Below are 22,545 nucleotides of genomic sequence, written 5' to 3' on the forward strand. Positions count from 1 at the left end.
TCCATAAAAGTGACCACAGGCAGGAGAGGGGCTGGGGTGCGGAATGGACCAGGCCAGGGCAGTTCTAGGTAGGTGGCCAAGGAAGACTTTCCTTCTTGTGGCACATAAGGACAGGCCTGAACAGCCCAGGAGTGAGCCAGGCAGAACTGGGAGAAAGCCTTCCGTGCAAAGGATCAGCACGTGCAGGGGAGCTGGGGGCAAGGCACTGCCTTTGTCAAGGAACAGTCAGAGCGGTGAAGGCCAAGTGAGCAGGGGGTGAGGGGGTGGAGGGAGCAGTGAGAGCACCCCAGCCCGTGAGGCAGGGCCCTGGAGGCCATGGACAGGACTTGGGATCCTCCTGTGCATAAAGTGGGAGCTACTGCAGGGTTTTGAGCAAAGGAGTGGCTTATGTTGATTTATGTTTCAATAGGATCACTCGGGCCGGGCGCGGTGGCTCACGCCTGTAATCCCAGCACTTTGGGAGGCCAAGGTGAGCAAATCGCTTGAGCTCAGGAGTTCAAGACCAGCGTGGGCAACAGAGTGAAAACCTGTCTTTACATAAAGTGCAAAAAAACTAATTAGCCGGGTGCGGTGGCCCGTGCCTGTAGTCTCAGCTACTGGGGAGGCTGAGGCAGGAGGATTGCTTGAGCCTGGGAGGTGAAAGCTGCTTTGACCCATGAGTGTGCCACTGCACTCCAGCGTGGGGCGACGGAGTGAGACCCTTTTTCATAAAAAAAAAAAAAAAGGAAAGAATCACTCATTTTGTATTTAAACTGTAGGAAAGGGACTGTGGAGGAGAAACCAAAGATGCCATTTCTCTCCTCTTTATTTTATTTATTTATTTATTTTATTTTATTTTATTTATTTATTTTTTGAGACGGAGTCTGACTCTTGCCCAGGCTGGAGTGCAATGGCGCCATCTCGGCTCACTGCAACCTCCACCTCCCAGGTTCAAGCCTCCCACCTCAGCCTCTCGAGTAGCTGGGATTACAGGCACCCACCATCATGCCTGGCTAATTTTTGTGTTTTTGTAGAGATGGGGTTTCTCCATGTTGGCCAGGCTGGTCTTGAACTCCTGATCTCAGGTGATCCTCCTGCCTTGGCCTCCCAAAGTGCTGGGATTACAGGCATGAGCCACCATGCCTGGCCCATTTAACCTTCTAGCCTACTTTTGCTATGGTCAGAGAACATGGTCCCTGTTATACCTGGTCTTTGAAATTTGTCAATACTTGCTTAATGGCCTGATACATGATTCACTTTTGTAAATGTCTCCAATGTGCTTAAGAAGAATGTGTAGTCTCTGATTTATGGATGCAAAATTCTGTATACTTCCACTGATCAAACTTGTGAAGTGTGCATTCAGATCCGATTTCTTTTGTCTGCTTAAATTCTCAGTAGCTGATAGAGATTTGTCAAGCTCTTCCAAAAGATGATGGTGGATTTATCTCATTCTCCCTATTTCTCCTATATATGTTGAGGCTATTGATACTAGATGTTTAAAATTCTGACATCTTCTTGATGAGTTAAACCTTTTATCACTTTGTAGTGACCCTTTTGGTCCCTGCTGCTGTTGACCTTGTCGGGTATTCACGTGGCCACATCAGCTTTCTTTTGGTTAGTGTTTGTCCACTTCTGATTTTTCCATCCCTTGGCTTCCAGTCTTCCGTGTGTTGTTATGCGTTAGATGATCTCCTTCAGATGCATATAGCTAGGTGGCTGGCGGTGGCTCTTGGTTGAATCTGAAATCTGCGGATCTTAATAGAGCCTTTAGTCCATTGTTATTGGTATATTTGGACTCGTTTTCACCATCTGACTGTGGATAACCATTTGTTCTGTCTTTTGTGTGTCATTTTTCTCTCGCCAAATTTAAATTTTATATTCAATTTCTATTCTTTTCAGTGATCACACATGGGGTATTTTTATTTAACTTAAAAAAAAATTAAAGTTGAACACTATCTTTACTCCCCTCCTATAAAATAGAAGGACTTTTGAGCACTTTAGCTTCACCCTCCTGCCTGACATGCACACCTTCACACATATGTGTATATGTGTATATGTATATGTATACACGTACATCCACACATAAATACTTTTGAGCTTCATAAATCCCACTTATCAGATAATACTATTGTTGTGTTGTTGTTGCTGTTGTTTTATATTGCCCATGTTTGTTTGACATAACTACATATTGGCCATTTTATATGTCTGTCCTGTTAGTGTCTCAGACTGTACTAGAATCATTTTCCTCCTCACTGAAGTACATACTGTAGAAATTCTTTTAGAGCAGACTTCTTGGTGGTGAATTCCCTGTTTTTGTTTGTACATGTTTTTGTTTCATCCTTGTTCTTGGACAGTAGTATTCAGGGACATGCAATTCTGTGTGGTGGTCATTTTTCCTCAATGATTATAGCGATTATGCCACCATCTGCTGGCTTCCATTGAGCTGTTGAGAAAGCTGTTGTTTTAACGGTCGGTCCTTTGTAGGGACCTTTTTTTTTTTCTTCTCTAGTTTCTTTCAGGTTCTGTTTGTCTTTGATTTTCTACAGTTTTACTGTTAGATGTAGTTTATTAGAATCTTTCTGCTTGAGATATATAGTGTTTCTTGGATCTGTGAAGTCTTTTTAAAAATTGATTTTGGAAAATATTCAACCATTAACTCCTTAAATAATTCCTCTTTTTTAGTCTCTCCACTTTCCCCTCTGGAACTCTAATCAGAGGATGTTAGAGATTCTCATTGTCTCCACATTTTTTAACCATCTCTCTTTCATGTTTTCTATCTCCTTACCTCTCTCTGTTGGATAATGCCTAAAGTTTTTGCAAAGATTTTCCAGTTCACCATTTTTTTTAAAAAGTGTCTTCATTGTTGATAGTTTCTTGCCGCATGTTCATGTATGTCCTCTTTTTAAATTGTATTCTTATTCTTTAAATATTTCATACACAGCTGTTTGGTTTTCTATATCTGACAATTGAAACATGCTCAGTCTTTGGGGGTCTAATTCTGTCATTTATTGCTTCTGTTGACTCTCACTCAAATGGTTTGTCACCTTAGTGTTTTGTGAGCTTATGCTTGATTTTAATTTGCAGGAATACTCCAGGCTTAACTTGTGGAAACTTCCTGCAAAAAGGGCTTGCTTCTGCCTCTGCTGGTGAGGTGGGGTCGGGACTTCTGTCCCAGGACCCAAACAACCTTCCTTGAGTGTTTTGGGTCGAAAGCAGAGCCATAGACCCTGTTCTTGTCACCCCTCCAAAACCATGTTCTCCCAGCTTAGGGCACCCCCACTCTGCCCTGCTGCCTGTGGGTCCAGATGATGCCCTGCTAATGTGGCTTCTGCAGCTCGTCTTCTGCCTGACTCTCAGGCTCCATGGCCCTGGCTCCCAGGTGTGGCCGTCTTGGCCTCAGGCATTCCTGCCTTGGACTCTGGCTGCCAGGGCTGTGGGGACCACCTTCTCCATGCAGTCCAGGCTCAGCTCTTGTTGTTTGTGTTTGTTTACCTCATGCCTCACTTACCTCTTGTGAAACCATCAGGATCCCCACTGGGCGTGTGGCTCACGCCTGTAATCCCAGCACTTTGGGAGGCCAAGGTGGGTAGATCACCTGAGGTCAGGAGTTCAAGACCAGCCTGACCAACATGGTGAAACCCCATCTCTACTAAAAATACAAAAAATTAGCCGGGTGTGGTGGTGTGCACCTGTAGTCTCAGCTACTCAGGAGGCTGAGACGAGAATTGTTTGAACCCAAAAGGCAGAGGTTGCAGTGAGCCAAGATCACACCATTGTACTCTGGCCTGGGTGACAGAGCGAGACTTTGTCTCAAAAAAAAAAACAAACAAAAAAAGAGGCCAAGCGTGGTGGCTCATGCCTGTAATCCCAGCACTTTGGGAGGCCAAGGCGGGCAGATCACGAGGTCAGGAGATCGAGACCATCCTGGCCAACATGGCAAAACCCCGTCTCTACTAAAATACAAAAAATTAACTGAGGGTGGTGGTGCACACCTGTAGTCCCGGGAGGCTGAGGCAGGGGAATCGCTTGAACCCGTGAGGTGGAGCTTGCAGTGAGCCGAGATCACGCCACTGCACTCCAGCCTGGGCGACTGAGCGAGATTCCATCTCAAGAAAAAAAAAAGAAAACCATCAGGATCCCCAAGAGTGTTCCCTCTCTGGAGTCCAGTTGTTTCAGAGGAGGAAGGGCATCATGAGGGACCAGGGTCCAAGTTATCATTTTATTTTTCAGTAGGATTGGAATTTTGGTAACACAGAACCCTGTTATGTTTGGAGGAAACAAGTTCCTTAAAGCTCACTGCCTTTCCTCTTTTCCCAGCTCCGCTCTGCGTTGGATAAAACAGAAGAGCTTGAGGTGAGCAACGGCCACTTAGTGAAGCGTCTGGAAAAAATGAAAGCAAATCGGAGTGCGCTCTTGTCCCAGCAGTAAATTCCAGCTCTGAACAGGCAACTGGTTGGTGACTGGAGAGCATTGTTTCATAGGCTTTTCTCTGTCCTGTCTGGGAGCGCTGCTTCTTCCCCTGCCTTCTGAGAGACGAAGACCGTGGCGAGCTTGGCGCTTAGGGGCTCCCGTGCCATGGCTCACCCCAGGGAGCCCCAGCAGCCACCAGGTGCCTCTGTCTGCAGACCCCTGGCCCGGGCTGGGGCCAACGCTCAGAACCTGCAGGTACTTCATAAGCACACAGGGGCCTCGAGGGAGCTCTGTGTCTGACCGCACAGCAGCCTCTGAATGCCACAGGAAATGATGATCACAGTAAAGATTCAGTTGGGACTTGAGTTTCTTTTTTTTTCATGTGTCTTGCTGAAGATTAAGGGGAAATGTTACAGTGTTGGGACTTCCTTTCATGGCAGAATCTACAATTTGAGCGACTTCAGTAGTATCTCTTAGTCTACGCTTTTCATACACAAAACACTGTGGAACCACAAGCCATTACCAAGCAAAACTCTTTCACTGGAAACAAGGGGGCAGTCTAGAAGTAAAAGTGACCTTAAGAAGACTCTTTACAGGCAACAAATGAAGCTTTTCTAAGGGATTTTTGCATCAGTTCAGTCCTAAGAATACTTTTTTCCAGGGTAATTAGGCAATAGCTTCACTGAAAATGACAGCTTTTCATTTGCGTTATTTAATCCTTATATTTGGAATTGAAGTCGTTAACTTCTTTTAAAGAATGTACTATTAGAAAAATTAAAAATGAAATGTTGAGAGACTTCAGCAATGTGGTTCTAATTTTTTTCCACTGAGAAAGAAGATCTTTAATTTCATATTAATGGTTCTGTATATTTTGGGTCATCTTTTTATTTTTTAAGAATATCAAGTCAATTCATTTTTCTTTCCCTATTTTAAAAAAAAGGTGTTTTCACAGAATGAGTGCACTTAAAAAGTGAAGTGAAGGAGGAGGTAACAGTACAGATGATGGCGATATCATCAAGGACAAAAGTAAAAACGTTTAGCTACCTGCTGATTTTTAGTGACTGTTCATATGTGTTGTATTTCAAGTATGGCTGGTGAAGCCAGTCAGCTTTTCGGGACATTAGCAAGTGGAAACCGAGTCAGTATCATCCAAAACCATATCTAGTCTTAACACATGGAGAATGCTGGAGTGAGGGTTGTGAGTTCAGGGTGTATAATCAAGAAAACCCTCCCAGCATAATGCTAGGGGTCACCAGTGTCCATCCCCCAGAACTGTATGGATCCAGGATATACACAGCTGCGTTGCATTAAGAAAGAGATGAAATCTCTATTAAAATACACAGATTTTTGTATCTCCTTGTGCAGAGGATATTTGCCACTGCCCATTGGGAAGCAGACAAGTTATAGGGGGCTGGGGGCCAACACTGGCAAGTAGGAAACCATGGGTCAGGACAGGTGAGCAAAACGTGCTGGCAGGTGGGCACCACTGGGAGACCCACACTGCACACCCGGGCACCATATGAACAGGAAAGAGGAAGGAAGCTGGACGAAGCCCCTCAGGGACCCTGTGCTGACCATGCTGGGCCCACCGGCAAAAGGGAGATGTTCAGTTCATTGTCTCATCCTTAAGGTTTCTTCCACAACATCTGAATACAAGCATGTTTAACCGGGAAAATGTCTATGTCATGCATGAATAACACCAGCAGCAAACACTCACACAGCACGCAGACATGCCCGGCAGCATGCTGACGCTTTTAGGTATTTTTCACTCATGCAATTTTCACATATTTTCACTCATTTCATTTGCACGGAAATTCTATGAGGTAGATGCTGTTATTAAATCCACATTACAGATGAGGGAACCAGGGTCCAGGAAGGTGAACTGGCAGAAGTCTCCCAGCTGGTAGTACAGGGCTGCAAGGCATCGATTCCCAGGTGTCTCACAGCCCTGAGAAGATGGCGTTTTCCCTATCAGTGGCTCTGAGGAAGTCAAGCCTTCAGTCTCTACCTCTCCCACCAATTCTTTTGGAAACAGCAAACCAATGTTACACACACTTCCTAATCCAGAGGAAGCTAGAACACGATTTTTAAATTTATTTAGTAAAATAAAACTTTTTTTGCAGATGTAGCTAATGGAAATTGGTTGCTGGCTTTTTTCATCCCTGCAACCCAGCATTTCTCAGCCTCAGCACGACGGTCGTCTGGAGCTGGGTCGTTCTTGGTGGCTGGGGTGGCTGTCCCCTGCACCGTGGGATGTTGAGCAGCATCACTGAACTCTACCAACTCATTGCCAGTAGACCCCACTCCCAGTCATAACACACAAAAACATCACCAGACATTGCCAAATGTCCACTGCGGGGGTGAGGGGCGTGTAAAAGCGCCTCCCATTGAGAACCACTGCTGTAACCTGAATTAGAAGATTTGGAAAAGAAATGGTTGTAAACCCAGACCAGGATCCCTGTTGCATGTTTCCTATGAATGATTTTCATTTTTAGAAATGAAATAACATCTAGGACATAAAGCAAAACACTCAAAACACATCATAAATGGATAAATAGATAAAAATCCAATGCAGTTCAGAATTACAATCAAATGTTATTTTCTCTTGTGTTTTAGAATTCCTCATTTTCATAGTCAAAATATCAACTAAAGCATCAAAAGTTCCTGTTGATATTTTTGAAAATGTGTTACTACTTAGCAAATTTGGATTTCTGGTTTGTACAGTGCTGAGCCCTTGAGGAATACCAGAAGAATGCACACCTTAAGGAGGCTGTGGTCTTCAGGGAGAGAACAGCCATGCATGAGGATGGCCATAGCAGAAGGCGGCGGGGTGGGGAAATGCCAGCTGTTAGCTATGTGGAGCCAGCCAGTTGCAAATTTTCAAACCGGCAGAAGCATCTGTTGTGTTTCACTAAATGACCCGAGCCAGATGTGGCCCACGTGTTCCCGAGCCTGCCTGGGTATCTGAAGGGGATAGAGCTGATGTCCACTGACCTGCCTGGCTCCCTGCACCTTCAGCCACATTTGGGAAGCACTTGCTACCCAGTGTTAAGGATGTGCGGAGGCTTAGAGGATTCCAGCTCTGTAGTCAGGGCCTTTTACCCTTGTGTCCAGGAGCCTCCAGGGCTAGCTCCCATCACTCAAGGACTGGACAGTTGTCCCTGAACCCCAGCCCTGTACTTGCTGCCATGCCTCTTGATGCTGCTACCTAACCACTTGCTAGTGTGTATCTCCATGTATGGCCATCCCCCCACCCCTGCCAGTTCCCCCTTGCTTGCTTCTTTCCCCTCTCTGCCAGAACACCTCTGATCACCACTTGTGGATGGCTCCTACCTGGTCCCCAGGTGCACTAAATGCTAAGCAGGTCCTGAACTCCACTGGCCCTGAGTGAAGTTGCACTGTCTGTGGCTGGATTTGTCTCTTCCAATTGTCCATCCTCATGGGTGGCATAGAAACAAGAACATCAGAGACTTGGGAAGAGAACTCTGAGCTAGAAATATCTGTTGGCTGGGTGCAGTGGCTCATCCCTGTAATCCCAGCACTTTGGGAGGCCAAGGCGGGTGGATCACGAGGTCAGGAGATTGAGACCATCCTGGCTAACACGGTGAAACCCCATCTCTACTAAAAATACAAAAACAAACTTAGCCGGGAGTGGTGGCAGGTGCCTGTAGTCCCAGCTACTTGGGAGGCTGAGGCAGAGAATGGCATGAACCTGGGAGGCAGAGCTTGCAGTGAACCGAGATCACACCACTGCACTCCAGCCTGGGCAACAGAGTGATACTCCATCTCAAAAAAAAGAAAGAAAATATTTGAAGTTTATGTTAATACTTCCTAAATCCCAGGGGGCTGCTGTATTAGTCTGTTTTCACACTGCTGATAAAGACATACCTGAGACTAGGCAATTTACAAAAGAAAGAGGTTTATTGGAAAGTGAAAGGCATGTTTCACATGGTGGCAGACAAGAGAGCTTGTGCAGGGAAGCTCCCTTTTTTTTCTTTTATACTTTAAGTTTTAGGGTACATGTGCACAATGTGCAGGTTTGTTACATATGTATACATGTGCCATGTTGGTGTGCTGCACCCATTAACTCATCATTTAACATTAGGTATATCTCCTAATGCTATCCCTCCCCCCTCCCCCCACCCCACAACAGGCCCCAGTGTGTGATGTTCCCCTTCCTGTGTCCATGTGTTCTCATTGTTCAATTCCCACTTATGAGTGAGAACATGTGGTGTTTGGTTTTTTGTCCTTATGATAGTTTGCTGAGAATGATGGTTTCCAGCTTCATCCACATCCCTACAAAGGACATGAACTCTCATTTTTTATGGTTGCATAGTATTCTATGGTGTATATGTGCCATATTTTCTTAATCCAGTCTATCATTGTTGGACATTTGGCTTGGTTCCAAGTCTTTGCTATTGTGAATTGTGCCGCAATAAACATACGTGTGTATGTGTCTTTATAGCAGCATGATTTATATTCCTTTGGGTATATACCCAGTAATGGGATGGCTGGGTCAAATGGTATTTCTAGTTCTAGATCCCTGAGGAATCGCCACACTGACTTCCACAATGGTTGAACTAGTTTACAGTCCCACCAACAGTGTAAAAGTGTTCCTATTTCTCCACATCCTCTCTAGCACCTGTTGTTTCCTGACTTTTTAATGATCGCCATTCTAATTGGTGTGAGATGGTATCTCATTGTGGTTTTGATTTGCATTTCTCTGATGGCCAGTGATGATGAGCATTTTTTCATGTGCCTGTTGGCTGCATAAATGTCTTCTTTTGAGAAGTGTCTGTTCATATCCTTCGCCCACTTTTTGATGGGGTTGTTCGATTTTTTTCCTGTAAATTTGTTTGAGTTCATTGTAGATTCTGGATATTAGCCCTTTGTCAGATGAGTAGATTGCAAAAATTTTCTCCCATTCTGTAGGTTGCCTGTTCACTCTGATGGTAGTTTCTTTTGCTGTGCAGAAGCTCTTTAGTTATGTTAGATCCCATTTGTCAATTTTGGCTTTTGTTGCCATTGCTTTTGGTGTTTTAGACATGAAGTCCTTGCCCATGCCTATGTCCTGAATGGTAATGCCTAGGTTTTCTTCTAGGGTTTTTATGGTTTTAGGTCTAACATTTAAGTCTTTAATCCATCTTGAATTAATTTTTGTATAAGAAACTCCCATTTTTAAAACCATCAGATCTTGTGAGACTCATTCACTATCATGAGAACAGCGCAGGAAAGACCAGCCCCTATAATTCAATCACCTCCCACTGGGTTCCTCTCACAACATGTGGGAATTGTGGGAGTTACAGTTCAAGATGAGATTTGGGTGGGGACATAGCCAAACCGTATCAGCTGCTATACTGGATTTAGTTGTAGGAGGCAAGAATAATGGTGGAGGAGGCTTCTTTCTGTTTGTGTTTAGCCTTCTGGACCCACCACCACCACCACCACCACAGGCACTCAGGGGTCCCACCGAGTCTGCCTTCTGAAGACAGCTGATACTGTGATCTTGAACAAGTTGTACCCCACAGCTAATTGAGACGTGCTGAGTTTTTCCCCTGCTTGAGTTGCTTTCATTTAAATTTCCCCAACCACCAGCCTGCTGCCCCAGGGAAAAGCCACTCAGCTTCACCACTCTGGCCTGCTTGGACTTTCTTCCTTGGATTTTCCTAGGCTGCCTTAGCCACACTGGAATTTTGTAGCAACTAACAGCTGTAGTTTTTCACCCACCATGGTTTTGTTAAATGTGGTTTTAAGGTAATGTGGCTTAATATTTCCATATCAAAAAATTTAAATCCACTCTCTTTTAAAAATCTAGGTCTAACTCCTAAATCTGGGTCTAGATGCCATAAAAGAACAAAACAAAGATGGTTTCCTCTCTCGTGGACTATATGGGCAGCCTGTGGGGTAAAGAGAGAAGCTGTCTGTTGCCCTAAGTACCACAATTTAGCACAGGCAAGATTTCACATGGGAGAATGCAAAGGTAAATACATTCATATTACAGCAGGAAGGCAAGTTTGAAAACAAAATTTGTGAGAAACCCTGACTTAAATCTGCTAAATCTTATCTCAGAAAAGGCAGTTGCCTCGCTCAACGTGAACACCTGAAACAGCTGAGTCAGGGGAAGATACAACTTCCAGAACAGGTTCCTAATACCCAGGAATCTCGTTGTGTTAGAAGCAGATGTCTTGTCTTTACTGTGATTTTTAAAATATATTATTTTTGTTCTTACCCTAAATACCTCTGCGTGTGTCTGTTTCCATGATTTTATCAAGAGTGACTTTTCAGATTTCCTGCAAGTTGGCCTCTCTAGAGTTTATTAGAATAACTCTTTAAATATTGATCAAGTACTTACTCAAGCACTAGGGGTTCAACAGTTCTATTCCAGGGGGGAATGCAGACAATAAACCTGTACGTAAGTGAGTAAGATTTTGGATAATGAAAGGTACTATGAAAAAAGTTGAAAGCAGGTAGTGGGATAGAGAGTGAGCTAAGGTACATGTGGTCAGGAGTGTGTACGTTTGGGGAAGTTGCTGCTTAAGTGTCTGGTTAGGAAAGGCTTCACAGAGTAACATTTAAGCTAAAACCTGAGGATGAAAAAGTCCTGGCCATTTGAATGTCTAGAGCAGCACTGTCCAATAGAAACATAATATGAGCCATATATGTAATTTTAAATTTTCTAATACTTATATTTAAAAAAATAAACAGATGAAATTCATTTTAACAATACACTGTATTTAACCCAATATATCTAAATTATCATTTTGCCATGTAATACACATTTTAAAATTGTTAATAAGATATTTTATGTTTTTTAATAGCAAATTTTCAAATCAGTATATATTTTGTATTTACAGCATATTTCAATTCAGGGAAAGTTTTCATGATAAATACTTGATCTGTGTTACTATTTCATAAAATTAAATAGAACACAAAAAAATCATTTTTCTTTTTTTTCTTTTCTTTTTTTTTTTTTTTTTTTGAGACAGAGTCTTGCTCTGTCGCCAGGCTGGAGTGCAATGGCATGATCTTGGCTCACTGCAACCTCTGCCTCCTGGGTGTTGGGAAAAGTTGAGGCAGGGCTTGCATGTCTGACATAATGTAAAAGAGTCTTGGAACATGTCCTGGGTCCAAACCCCTCGTGGCCTTTGGAACAGCAAGCTCTGTGCTAAAGAGTGGAAGGCTGCCCTGCCGTACCATAATCTAAGCTCAGGGCATAAAACCCCTCGTGGCTTGGATGGAATCCAGGGCTCAGGGCATAAAACCCCTCGTGGCTTGGATGGAATCCAGGGCTCAGGGCATAAAACCCCTCGTGGCCTCTGGAATGTGTCTAGACTTGCTGGCTCCTTGCTTCTAGCACTCCCAGGCTCATGGATTGATTGTATCTTAAACTAGAAGAACATGTTCCCCATGATCTCAAGTAGCAGAACATGTTCTATATGCTTCAAAGGGAATGCTAAACTGTCACAGCTATAGATCATATGCTTGATGCACCGCTACCATTCAACCCCCACATCCTCACCACCTGTTTCTTTGTTTGATCACCAGTAAGTAGTGTGGGCTTCCAGAGCTCGGGGTCTTCACAGCCTCCATACTAGCGTTGGCCCCCTGGACCCACTTTATGCACTCCTAACTTGTCTCATTCCTTTGACACTGCCAGACTTTGTAGCCCCCACAGCCTGGTGTTGGGTCTGGCCACCCCAACACCTGGGTTCAAGCAATTCTCCTGCCACAGCCTCCCAAGTAGCTGGGACTACAGGCATGTGCCACCACGCCCAGCTAATTTTTGTATGTTTAGTAGAGACAGGGTTTCCCCATGTTGGCCAGATGGTCTCGATCTCTTGACCTCATGATCCACCTGCCTTGGTCTCCCAAAGTGCTGGGATTACAGGCGTGAGCCAACGTGCCCGGCCCATTTTTCTTTGATAATTACACCCATGTTGATAAAACTGGTTTATGTTTTTCAGAAGAATTGTTTGACTTTAAAGCAAAAGCAAATGTTTCAAAACTACATCCAAATTAAGTAAATCCATCAACTCTTGTGTTGATTCAGGATTATTAACATCAAGTTCAAAGAGATATTGCATAAATTGAAAAGCAACTCTAAATTTATCAATGTCAACAAAGTATTCTTCAAATTTTTCTCGTAGTTTTTGGAACTAATTATATACCTCTGTTGATTATACTTAAAATGATACACATATTGATGCATGTGTTAAAATCATTATTATTGATGTGTAATTTGAAAATTTCCATTTCAACATAAATCCTTATACCTGCTTAGATCAATTACATATAAGTGTCTTCTTGGAGCTTCATATTTAGCTCACTTATATGTAGTATAATATTAGTGAAAAAACATAAATCACATTGCCAATTTCTTTAATTGTTGAATATTTCACAAGTTTCTTTTCATTTCAAGAAAATTTTGAATTGAAGTTAACAGAAAGCAAATCTTTGTAAAACTCATGACTTCACCAATGAGCACTGGCAAAGAGTGCAAGTTCATTAAATTCATTGTCTTCTATTTCCACAATATATTTTTTTTAAGAGACAGATCCTCTCTCTATCGCCCAGGATGAAGCGCAGTGGCACAATCACGGCTCACTGCAGCCTCGACCTCTGGGGCTCAGGTGATCCTCCCCCCTCAGCCTCCTGAGTAGCTGGGACTACAGGCATGTGCCACCATACCTGGCTAATTTTTTTGTTTTACTTTTTGTAGAGATGGGGTCTCGCTATGTTGCCTAGGCTGGTCTTGAACTCCTGGACTCAAGCAATCCTCCCACCTCAGCCTCCCAAAGTGCTGGGATTACAGATGTGAGCCACCACACCCAACTATTTGAACAATTTCATAAACTGGTGATTCATAGCATTTGTCTGTGTATAGTGAATGATTTTAACAATCATCTCCATGACTCTTTATAGAGACTGCTTTAGAAAACTAAGCACAAATATTTTCAATATGTATCATACAGTGAAATGGAGCAATAAAGGAAACATCAATCTCTCGTTTTAAAATGCCAGAAAATTTGTATTTTTGACCTAACATATCTGGAGCATCATGATAGAAACTAATGTTTTCATATCTCATTTCATATCTAGCTGAAGTTCTTCTTTGACAGATGTAAAGATTTTTAAATAGGCATATCACAAGTTCAGTTTTTTAGGTCGAAAAATTTACATTTCTTTGTAAGTTTGGAAATCCCTTTAAACAGAATATACCCAAAGTATTAATTGGATTATCTTTCTTACATTAAATGACTCATCTGAAACTAAAGAAATAATTTTGAGTCAATTGATCTTTGGTATTGTTAAAAAGTTCTTGTATTATACAGGCAATTGTATGGTGGCTTAACTAGAGATTCTTTACATGAAATGTCTTTTAGTTTTCCCCTCATAACTTTCTAACAAAATGTCCCTAACTGAAATAATTTTTATTATATCTCCATCTAAAATGATTTTCCTTTTTGTGCAAGGATCCAAGCCATTTTATTGTTGGCCAAAATTACAGACTCCGATCCTATAAAACATCACTTAAAAATTTGTGGGGAGGGGGTGCCAGGTGCAGTGGCTCATGCCTGTAATCCCAGCAGTTAGGAAGGCTGAGGTGGGAAGATGACTTGAGCCCAGGATTTGAGACCAGCCTGAGCAACATAATGATACCTCATCTCTACAAAAAATAAACAAAAAGTAGCCACGTGTGGTGGCACATGCGTGTAGTTCCAGTACCAGGGAGGCTGAGGTGAGAGGTTCACCTGAGTCCAGAGGTCGAGGGTGCAGTGAGCCAAAATGATGCCACTACACTCCAGTCTGGGCAACAGAGTAAGTCCCTGTCTCAAAAAAAAAAATTGTTTTAAGTTTTTGGACATTTAATTATAAATTCAGGTTACTAATTTTGTCAATTCGGTTTGAACTATTGAGAAGAAACTTTTTACCAAATTCATTGTGTAACATGTATTGTTGTGTGACAAATTAACCCAAAACTTAGCCTCTTAAACAACAAATATTTATTATCTCACACAGATTCTGTGGATCAGGAGTCTGGAAGTGGTTTAGCTGGGTATTTCTGGCTCAGGGTCTCTAATCAATAAAGCTGTCAGCCAGGGAAATAGTCATGGGGACGGTTCACTGGGAGTGGAGAATCTGGTCCAAGCTCTTTTGTATCGTTATTGCCAAGCCTCCTCATTGGCTGGAGATCTGAGTTCCACATCACAGGGACCATGGACCTCTCCATAGGCTGCTCATGACCTGGCAGCAGAGAGAGAGAGAGAGAGAGAGAGGAGAGAGGAGAGAGAAAGAGGAGAAAGAATAGGAAAAAGAGAGACAGCATGCGTGAGAGAGGGAGAACCCAAGGTGGAAACCAGTCTTTTAAAACTTAATCTTGGAAGCAACAGCTCATTACTTCGGATATTCAAGGGGACAGAAATTCAGAAATTAGCTCCATTTCTTAAGGAGAAGAGTATGAAAAAAATTTCGGACATGCTTTTTAAACCACCACACTATTTGCTGAAAATGTCTCGTCTCTTAATATTTTATCTTAATATTATCCTTGAACATTTTTTATATCACAAACCAACTACGTTTTCATTTTGTTCTTCCCAGAAAACTACAATTGCTATTCATTGTGGAATTTGTAACGTACCTTCTCCCAGGCTTTTTTTTCTTTATTGTTCCAGTCAGCGTTTGCTTCTATATCTCTACTTGATTCTACATCAGTAGCATGTCTTTGTTTTAAAGCTATAAGATTATCCAGAGTTATTTTTGAACTAGAAAAATAATTTAATTATGGTCAAAATAAACCTAAGTATTCCAATTTCAATACCACATATAATTTAATGTGTTTTACTATAACTTGTGCTGTCTGCATATAATATTCAAATAAACACAGTGTGATGTTATATTGGTACACAGAAAAAAAATCTGCACTGAATCAATCCTTTGACACCAAATAGATGTGTTTATGTATAATAATAGGAATGACAGACATGCCTGACTCACACACTACAATATACAGTAAAGTCGTACATGATGCAGCAGTGAAAGTGAAAGTGAGTGTAGTCCCACCAAAACAATAAAGTCAAAGAGGAGGGCCAAAGAGTTCTGTTTAGGCCACATCAAGTTTGAGAAGCTTATGAAACATTAAAATGGCTGTGCCATGAAGCAGTAGGCACTACCCTGACCACCCTATCTAAAACTGCCAGTCCGGCCGGGTATGATGGTTCATGCCTGTAATGGCATGGTGGCGCTCACCTGTAATTCCAGCTACTTGGGAGGCTGAGGCACAAGGGTCACTTGAACCCAGGAGGCAGAGGTTGCAGTGAACCAAGATTGCACCACCTCACTCCAGCCTGGGCAACGAAGTGAGACTCTGTCTCAATAAAATAAAATAAAATTCCAATCCTTCAACAATTCCTGTCCCTTTTCTTGATGCGTTTTTCTCACCTTAGCACTGTCTAACATACAATAAATTTCCCTTTACTGCCTGTCGTCCCCTGCTGGAACGGAAGCTGCATGGTCGATGGTAGGGAACTGAGTGTGGAACTCAGGGAATAGAACCAGGTTGGAAATGTAGATCAGGAGTCGTCAGCAAAGATGCAACTTTCAAATCTTGAGACTAGACTTTCTTAGGGGGAGGGTGTAACTAAGTAGAGGGCACAGGAAGCACCTAGAACAATCTAAAAGGGATTAGATAGAGGAGGAGAGGCCAGGAAAGGGCACTGAGGATGATGGCAAAGGGTTACGTATTAAGAGACGCAAAAGGCAATACAGAGTGTAAAAATACAAAACGAGTGCAGCTTACGAAGCCAAGGTTTCTGACATAAAGTGAACTGCGTGCCTCCCTCCCACCTGCCCCCACCAGCATGCTCCTCTTCCCCAGATCCTCGGTAATACAAGCGCACCTTCATCTATGCCACCAGCCTGGTCAGAAGCCTCAGTGTTCTGTTGGCCCTTTCCTCTCCCTCATCCCCCCTCCACTCTCATCCTATCAATTCCACTTCAGATCTCCCATGTCTATCCTTTTCCCATTACCATCTCCAATGCCCCTGGACCGGGCCATCATCATTAGCAACCCATCCTCCCTGGTCTTCACAGTTTCAGTCTTCTTCACAGTTCCCATGAAACTCAACTTGTAAAAAACCTGATTATGTCACTACCCCCTCTCCAACTATAATCATTTTTGTTCTTTGCAATAACTCACTGAAGCGGGTACTCTTATACCTCCATTTTATAAAAGAGGAAACTAAAAAAATTAGCTGGGCATGGTGGCACACACTACTTGGGAGGCTGAGGCAGGAGGATGGCTTGAGCCTAGGGGTTAGAGGTTACAGCAAGCGATGATTGCCACTGCACTCCAGACTGGGTGACAGTCTCAAAAAAAAAAAGAAGAAGATGATGATAAAGAAAGAAAAGAAAAGAAATAAAGGGGGCACAATGGAGGGTCCTACAGTAATATTATTTTGGCCCTGGTCGTAACCACTCTACTGCACTGTGGGGTCAGGAGCCATGTCTGTCTTGCTCAGCACTGTGGCTCAGTGCTTACAACACTGCCTGGTACACGATGCTCAGGAGGAGATAGCTGGTGGTTTGTCTTCGTTGTCATGACAACTAATATTACTGTCAGTCATGTGTTTCCCAACCTGTTTTATCATGAACCACTAATTTCTTGGAATGTTAGGAGGGGTTCTAAGTAAATAGCTCTATAAACAGATAGCCTTTGGTAACAGTTAAACAGGTGATGAGTTTACTCATTGAGAAGCATCTGTCATTGGGATTCCTTAACAGGGAGACAGATTAGGTAACATTTCACAAACTTTGAACATGGAACCCGTTTCTTCACAGAGCCTTCTGGGATCAGGGCTCTGCAGAACACATTAGGAAATGCACTTCTAGCCTCAAAGTCAGGCACAAGCATTTACGCTCCTAGCCTGAGTTCCTATTCCCAAGCCTGCCTCCAGGGGACCCCCACTATCCCTCCCTGCAATGTTGTTCCGAGTCCAGAGAGCAAAATTCCATTCTCCTCTCACTACAGAAAGCCCTGGAAGTTGCAGATGTGGGCATGTGAGGCACATGTCTGCTTAAGAGGATGAACCCAGGAGGGTCTTCAGCTGTTCTTTAGGTGTGGCCACTATGTTTCAAGACAACCAGCAAAACTACAGCTTCATTCACTGAACCACTCATGCCTTACCTCTTCATCAAGGTTTCTTTGTTCCACCATTTTTCCTACTTTTAGAGCCCTATGTTCTTCTCTCTCGGGAGCTGGTTTATCCAAATATATGAAGGTAGAAGCAGAAGGGTTGATTCGCAAACTTTCATAAATGAGAATAATATATTCGTTATGTTATTGATTTGGTTGGTCATAGCCTTCAGTATGTTTTTGACCAAACTAACTAATATGTTTATTTGGGGGCTGGGGACAGGGTAAAGAACAGGAAGAGTTTTGATGGTCTGCTATCTGCTGAAGTCCAGCCTTACTTATCAATATAGATGGGAAACTATAGATCCTGAAAAGATTTCATAAAGACAAAGTAGACAGAAATAGAAGGGTGTTTCTGCAATATTGTTAAAAATACTATCTCAAACAGTTAACATCACATTTGGTAGAAAAACAGCAAATTGACACATGTACATTTAAATCCAGAAGAAAAAAGATGCCTTGAAGCCCTAAACTTTAGCACTGTTGTAAAGTTTCAGACAGCACAGCAAAACACAAAATAGTAATAAGATATAATATTGGAAAACGGGCAACATAAGTATTGTACTCAATTGCAAAACTACAGATGATGTAATGAGAATTCCTTAAAATACTAGGATATGTGATCAATATTCAGAAATGAATAACTTTCCTATATATCAAAACTTACCAGTTAGATTTAGAATATCTAACTAAAGATTAGTTCATTAGGATCTCATAATCACAAACAAAAACCACCCAAAAGACTGGGTACGGTGGCTCATGCCTGTAATCCCAGCACTTTGGAAGGCTGAGGCAGGCAGATCACGAGGTCAGGAGATGGAGACCATCCTGGCTAACACAGTGAAACCCCATTTCTACTAAAAATACAAAAAATTAGCCGGGCGTGGTGGTGGGCACCTGTAGTCCCAGCTACTTGGGAGGCTGAACCTGGGAGGCAGAGCTTGCAGTGAGCCAAGATTGTGCCACTGCACTCCAGCCTGGGGGACAGAGTGAGACTCTGTCTCAAAAAAAAAAAAAAAAAAAACCCCACCCAAAAAAAGCCTCCCACACAAATTGAAGCAATAATAATAATCCTAAGAAATAGAAGAACCTACATTAGGAAATCTATACATTCTGCTGAGATACAAGACACGAAAAACTGTAGAAAGATGTATGGTAAGAATAAATATCATAAAGATATAACTTTCACGTTTATAGATTTAATACATTTCTTATTTTTATTTTATTTTATTTTATTTTTTTGAGATGAGTGTCGCTCTGTCGCCCAGGCAGGCTGGAGTGCAGTGGTGCGATCTCGGCTTACTGCAAGTTCCAGCTCCCGGGTTCACGTCATTCTCCTGCCTCAGCCTCCTGAGTAGCTGGGACTACAGGTGCCCGCCACCGCGCCCGGCTAATTTTTTGTATTTTTAGTAGAGACGGGGTTTCACCGTGTTAGCCAGGATTGTCTTGATCTCTTGACCTCATGATCCACCTGCCTTGGCCTCCCAAAGTGCTGGGATTACAGGCGTGAGCCACTGCACCCCGCCAGATTTAATACATTTCTTATGAGAACCCCTTTGAGATTTTTGGGGAGGTAATCTCACAAAATTATTATTTTTTTTTCTTTCTTTTTTTTAAGAAAAGAAAGATCTCACTCGCTCAGGCTGGAGTGCAGTGGCATGTACTGCAGTACACGGAGCTCACTGCAGCCTCAAACTCCTGGCCTCAAGCAGCCCTCCTGTCTCATCCTCCAAAAGTGTTGGGATTCCAGTGATCCACCATGCCTGGCCAACAACAAAATTATTCTAATATTCACCTGGAAGTTTTAAAAAAACCAACATTGCAACTAGACTAGATGATTTTGATAAAACAACAGTTGAGGGGGCCTCTGCCAGGTATTTTCACTGTTACAAAGGTGCAAGGATAGGTCCCTGCAATGGGGCGACCCAGCCTTGCTCAAAAGGGCTCAGCTACTCTGCTCTGCCTTATTTTCTGCATTCCCTGAGGATTCCCAGGGTGTGGCTTCCATGCTATTGAGACTGCTCTACAAACACGCCGCCCTTTTCTGCATCCTATTCCACACGTGTTAGCCCCCACTAAGTTGTGTGGTATCAGTTAGACTGTACGTTCTTCAAGAACTGCTGTAAGCTTTTCATTCCATGGCCTGCCTAATGCAGAGCAAGACCTCAGTAGGTGTTTGCGGAATAAAAAATTTTAACGGCTCCTGAATAGAGAGGTTAAAAATGTAGAAAGGCATCACAGTCCGTGTGGGAGAGTAGCTCCATGGTTTCTCTCTCTAGATAGCTCCCCGAAAACACCCACAGTGAGGCTCTGTGAGAAACGGGATTATAGGAGATTTCTATTTTCTTTTTCACCCTTTCCTGCATTTTCTACATTAAACACATGTGACTTTAATAACGTTAAATATTTCAAAGTTATAAGCAAAAAAAAAAAAGTGTAAAAAATCAAATCATAAAAGGCACAAATCAAAGTTGTGTGGCTGGGCATGGTGGCTTACGCTTGTAACCCCAGCACTTTGGGAGGCCAAAGCGGACAGATCACTTGAAGTCAGGAGTTCGAGACTAGCCTGGCCAACATGGCAAAACCCCATCTCTAAAAAAAGGTAGCTGGGTGCGGTAGTGCAAAACTGTAATCCCAGCTACTTGGGAGGCTGAGGCAGGAGAATGGCTTGAACCCAGGAGACGGAGGTTGCAGTGAGCCGAGATCGTGCCACTGCACTCCAGCCTGGGTGACAGAGTGAGACCATGTCTAAAAACAAAAACAAAAACAACAACAGAAAATACTATTGTACGAATATGATTATTCTGAACTTGAGCTGGAGTAAGCATCTCTAATATCACTGAAAATAAATGACAAAGAGACTGATGGATTTCTTTTTTTTTTTTTTGAGACGGAGTCTCGCTCTGTCACCCAGGCTGGAGTGCAGTGGCGCGGTCTCGGCTCACTGCAAGCTCTGCCTCCCGAGTTCACGCCATTCTCCTGCCTCAGCCTCCCGAGTAGCTGGGATTACAGGCGCGTGCCACCACGCCCGACTAATTTTTTGTACTTTTTAGTAGAGACGGGGTTTCACCATGTTAGCCAGGATGCTCTCAATCTCCTGACCTCGTGACCCACCCGCCTCGGCCTCCCAAAGTGCTGGGATTACAGGCGTGAGCCACCCCGCCCGGCCAAGAGACTGATGGATTTCATAAAAATGTAAAATTTCACATCAAAACAATATAATCCCCAAATCAATTACGTAAGTCCAAACGTGGCAGAGCTGCCTGGCAGAAAAGGCAGAACCACTAGCTCCATACACAGACACAGGAAACTCTGACCAAGAGGAGCAAGGGTCCCATGCCCTAGGGCCAATGGGGAGTATCTGGAGACGGTGTCAAAAAAAACTCAAAGAGGCCAGGCGCGGTGGCTCAAGCCAGTAATCCCAGCACTTTGGGAGGCCAAAGCGGGTGGATCACTTGAGGTCAGGAGTTCGAGACCAGCCTGGCCAACATGGTGGAACCCCCCCCCCCATCTCCACTAAAAATACAAAAATTAGCTGAGTGTGGTGGCAGGCACCTGTAATCCCAGCTACTGGGAGGCTGAGGCAGGAGAATCGCTTGAACTGGGGAGGTGGAGGCTGCATTGATCCGAGATTGTGCCACTGCACTCCAGCCTGGGCAACAGAACAAGGCTGTCTCGAAAACAAAACAAAACAAAACAAAACACCTCAAAGGGCCCAGAGGAAGGCAAAACAAGGACACTGGATCCCACAGTTAAACAAAAACAGCTGAGGTCACTTAAGTGGGAATGTTTCTTCCCCTTGCAGTAGCAGGAGGCTTGGTGTGTCTCATGCAAACAGCCCATTTGCCCTTCAACCCGCCTCCCTGCCAACAACCGGCAGCCCCTCCTGCCACCTGCTCGGTGGCTTGCCTGTAAGCACAGCATCACTGTCTGGCACAGCTTACCTTTTCTGTAGCCTGGTGACACATGTGATGTCTGTGCTCAGCCCATCCACTCATAACACAACATTTCATCTCTATTCCCTGAATCCCAATAATCCTCCCTAAGGACGGCATGATCACTGTCTTCGATGGTTTAAAAGGTTGATAAATGAAAGATTTGACTCTTTCTGTGTTGTACCCACCCACAGGGTGGAGAGGAGACTAACAGTGAAATGAGCATTTGGCAAATGGCTGTTCAGAGAGGAATTTCTCAAAATTCTAACTGTGGTGGAGCAGTCAAAGGAGAAACGCCAAGGGTCTAGAGTAGAACGTGGTTTCCAGCTGTCTTGACATCAGGGCTGCTGGCCCACAGACACACTTCCAGAGCCACCCCTTCCAGGGTCACCATGGCCCAGTCCTGCTCCAGATGCCATCTGCCCAGCAGCCCAGGGGAGAGTGTCCAGCCTTCTAATGTGAGCCTCAATCTGAACCCCTTTCTATAACAGAGGCCAGACCTCATAATCTCATCAGCAGCTCTGGCCTGCTGCTGCCGTGGCCGCCCTCTCCAGCCACTGGCGTTAACTTCCAATAACATAGGGACTTCTAAATGAAATCCACTGTAAAAGGACAGGCCATATCACTTTAAAAGACATTTGAAAACACTTTTGGTAATGGCAAGATTTGCAATAAGTGTATTACATTATCCCAAGATCCATGCTCACCGTCCACTGTCCACCACTGCCCCCTCAGCCCCTGGCCCCTGGCAGGCCAATAGCAATCTGCAGAATGAATGAATGAATGAATGAATGAAGTGCATTTCAGAGACTGCAGCCTCATTTGAGGGGATAATTTGGGGGTAGGCGCAGTTTTAGAGCCCCTCCTCTATCTGCTACCTATCCAAAGTCCTCAAGTGCATGTTTAGACTAATAAGCAAATGAAGCCACCTGCAGCTCTATCCTGTCCCCACCCCTTCAGGACTGTGTCATTTTATACAGGTTTAAATTCCCTATCAAGGATAAGACTAGGCACAAAACATGGGGGGTG

General features: G+C 43.5%; 1 protein-coding gene across 7 annotated transcripts in view; it reads left to right on the forward strand.

Moving 5' to 3' along the window:
- LRRFIP1 (LRR binding FLII interacting protein 1) overlaps positions 1-5,190 on the forward strand; it is a 156,977-nt gene extending 151,787 nt beyond the window's left edge. For all 7 annotated transcript variants that reach the window (XM_055109264.1, XM_063595337.1, XM_063595338.1 and 4 more), the window contains one exon: positions 4,297-5,190. In XM_055109264.1, the coding sequence (XP_054965239.1) occupies positions 4,297-4,407 (111 nt within the window). In that variant the 3' untranslated portion in view covers positions 4,408-5,190. The remainder of the gene's footprint in view (positions 1-4,296) is intronic.
- The last annotated feature ends 17,355 nt before the right edge of the window (positions 5,191-22,545 follow it).

This window comes from Pan paniscus, chromosome 13 (assembly GCF_029289425.2).
Source record: "Pan paniscus chromosome 13, NHGRI_mPanPan1-v2.0_pri, whole genome shotgun sequence".
NCBI lineage: Eukaryota > Metazoa > Chordata > Mammalia > Primates > Hominidae > Pan > Pan paniscus.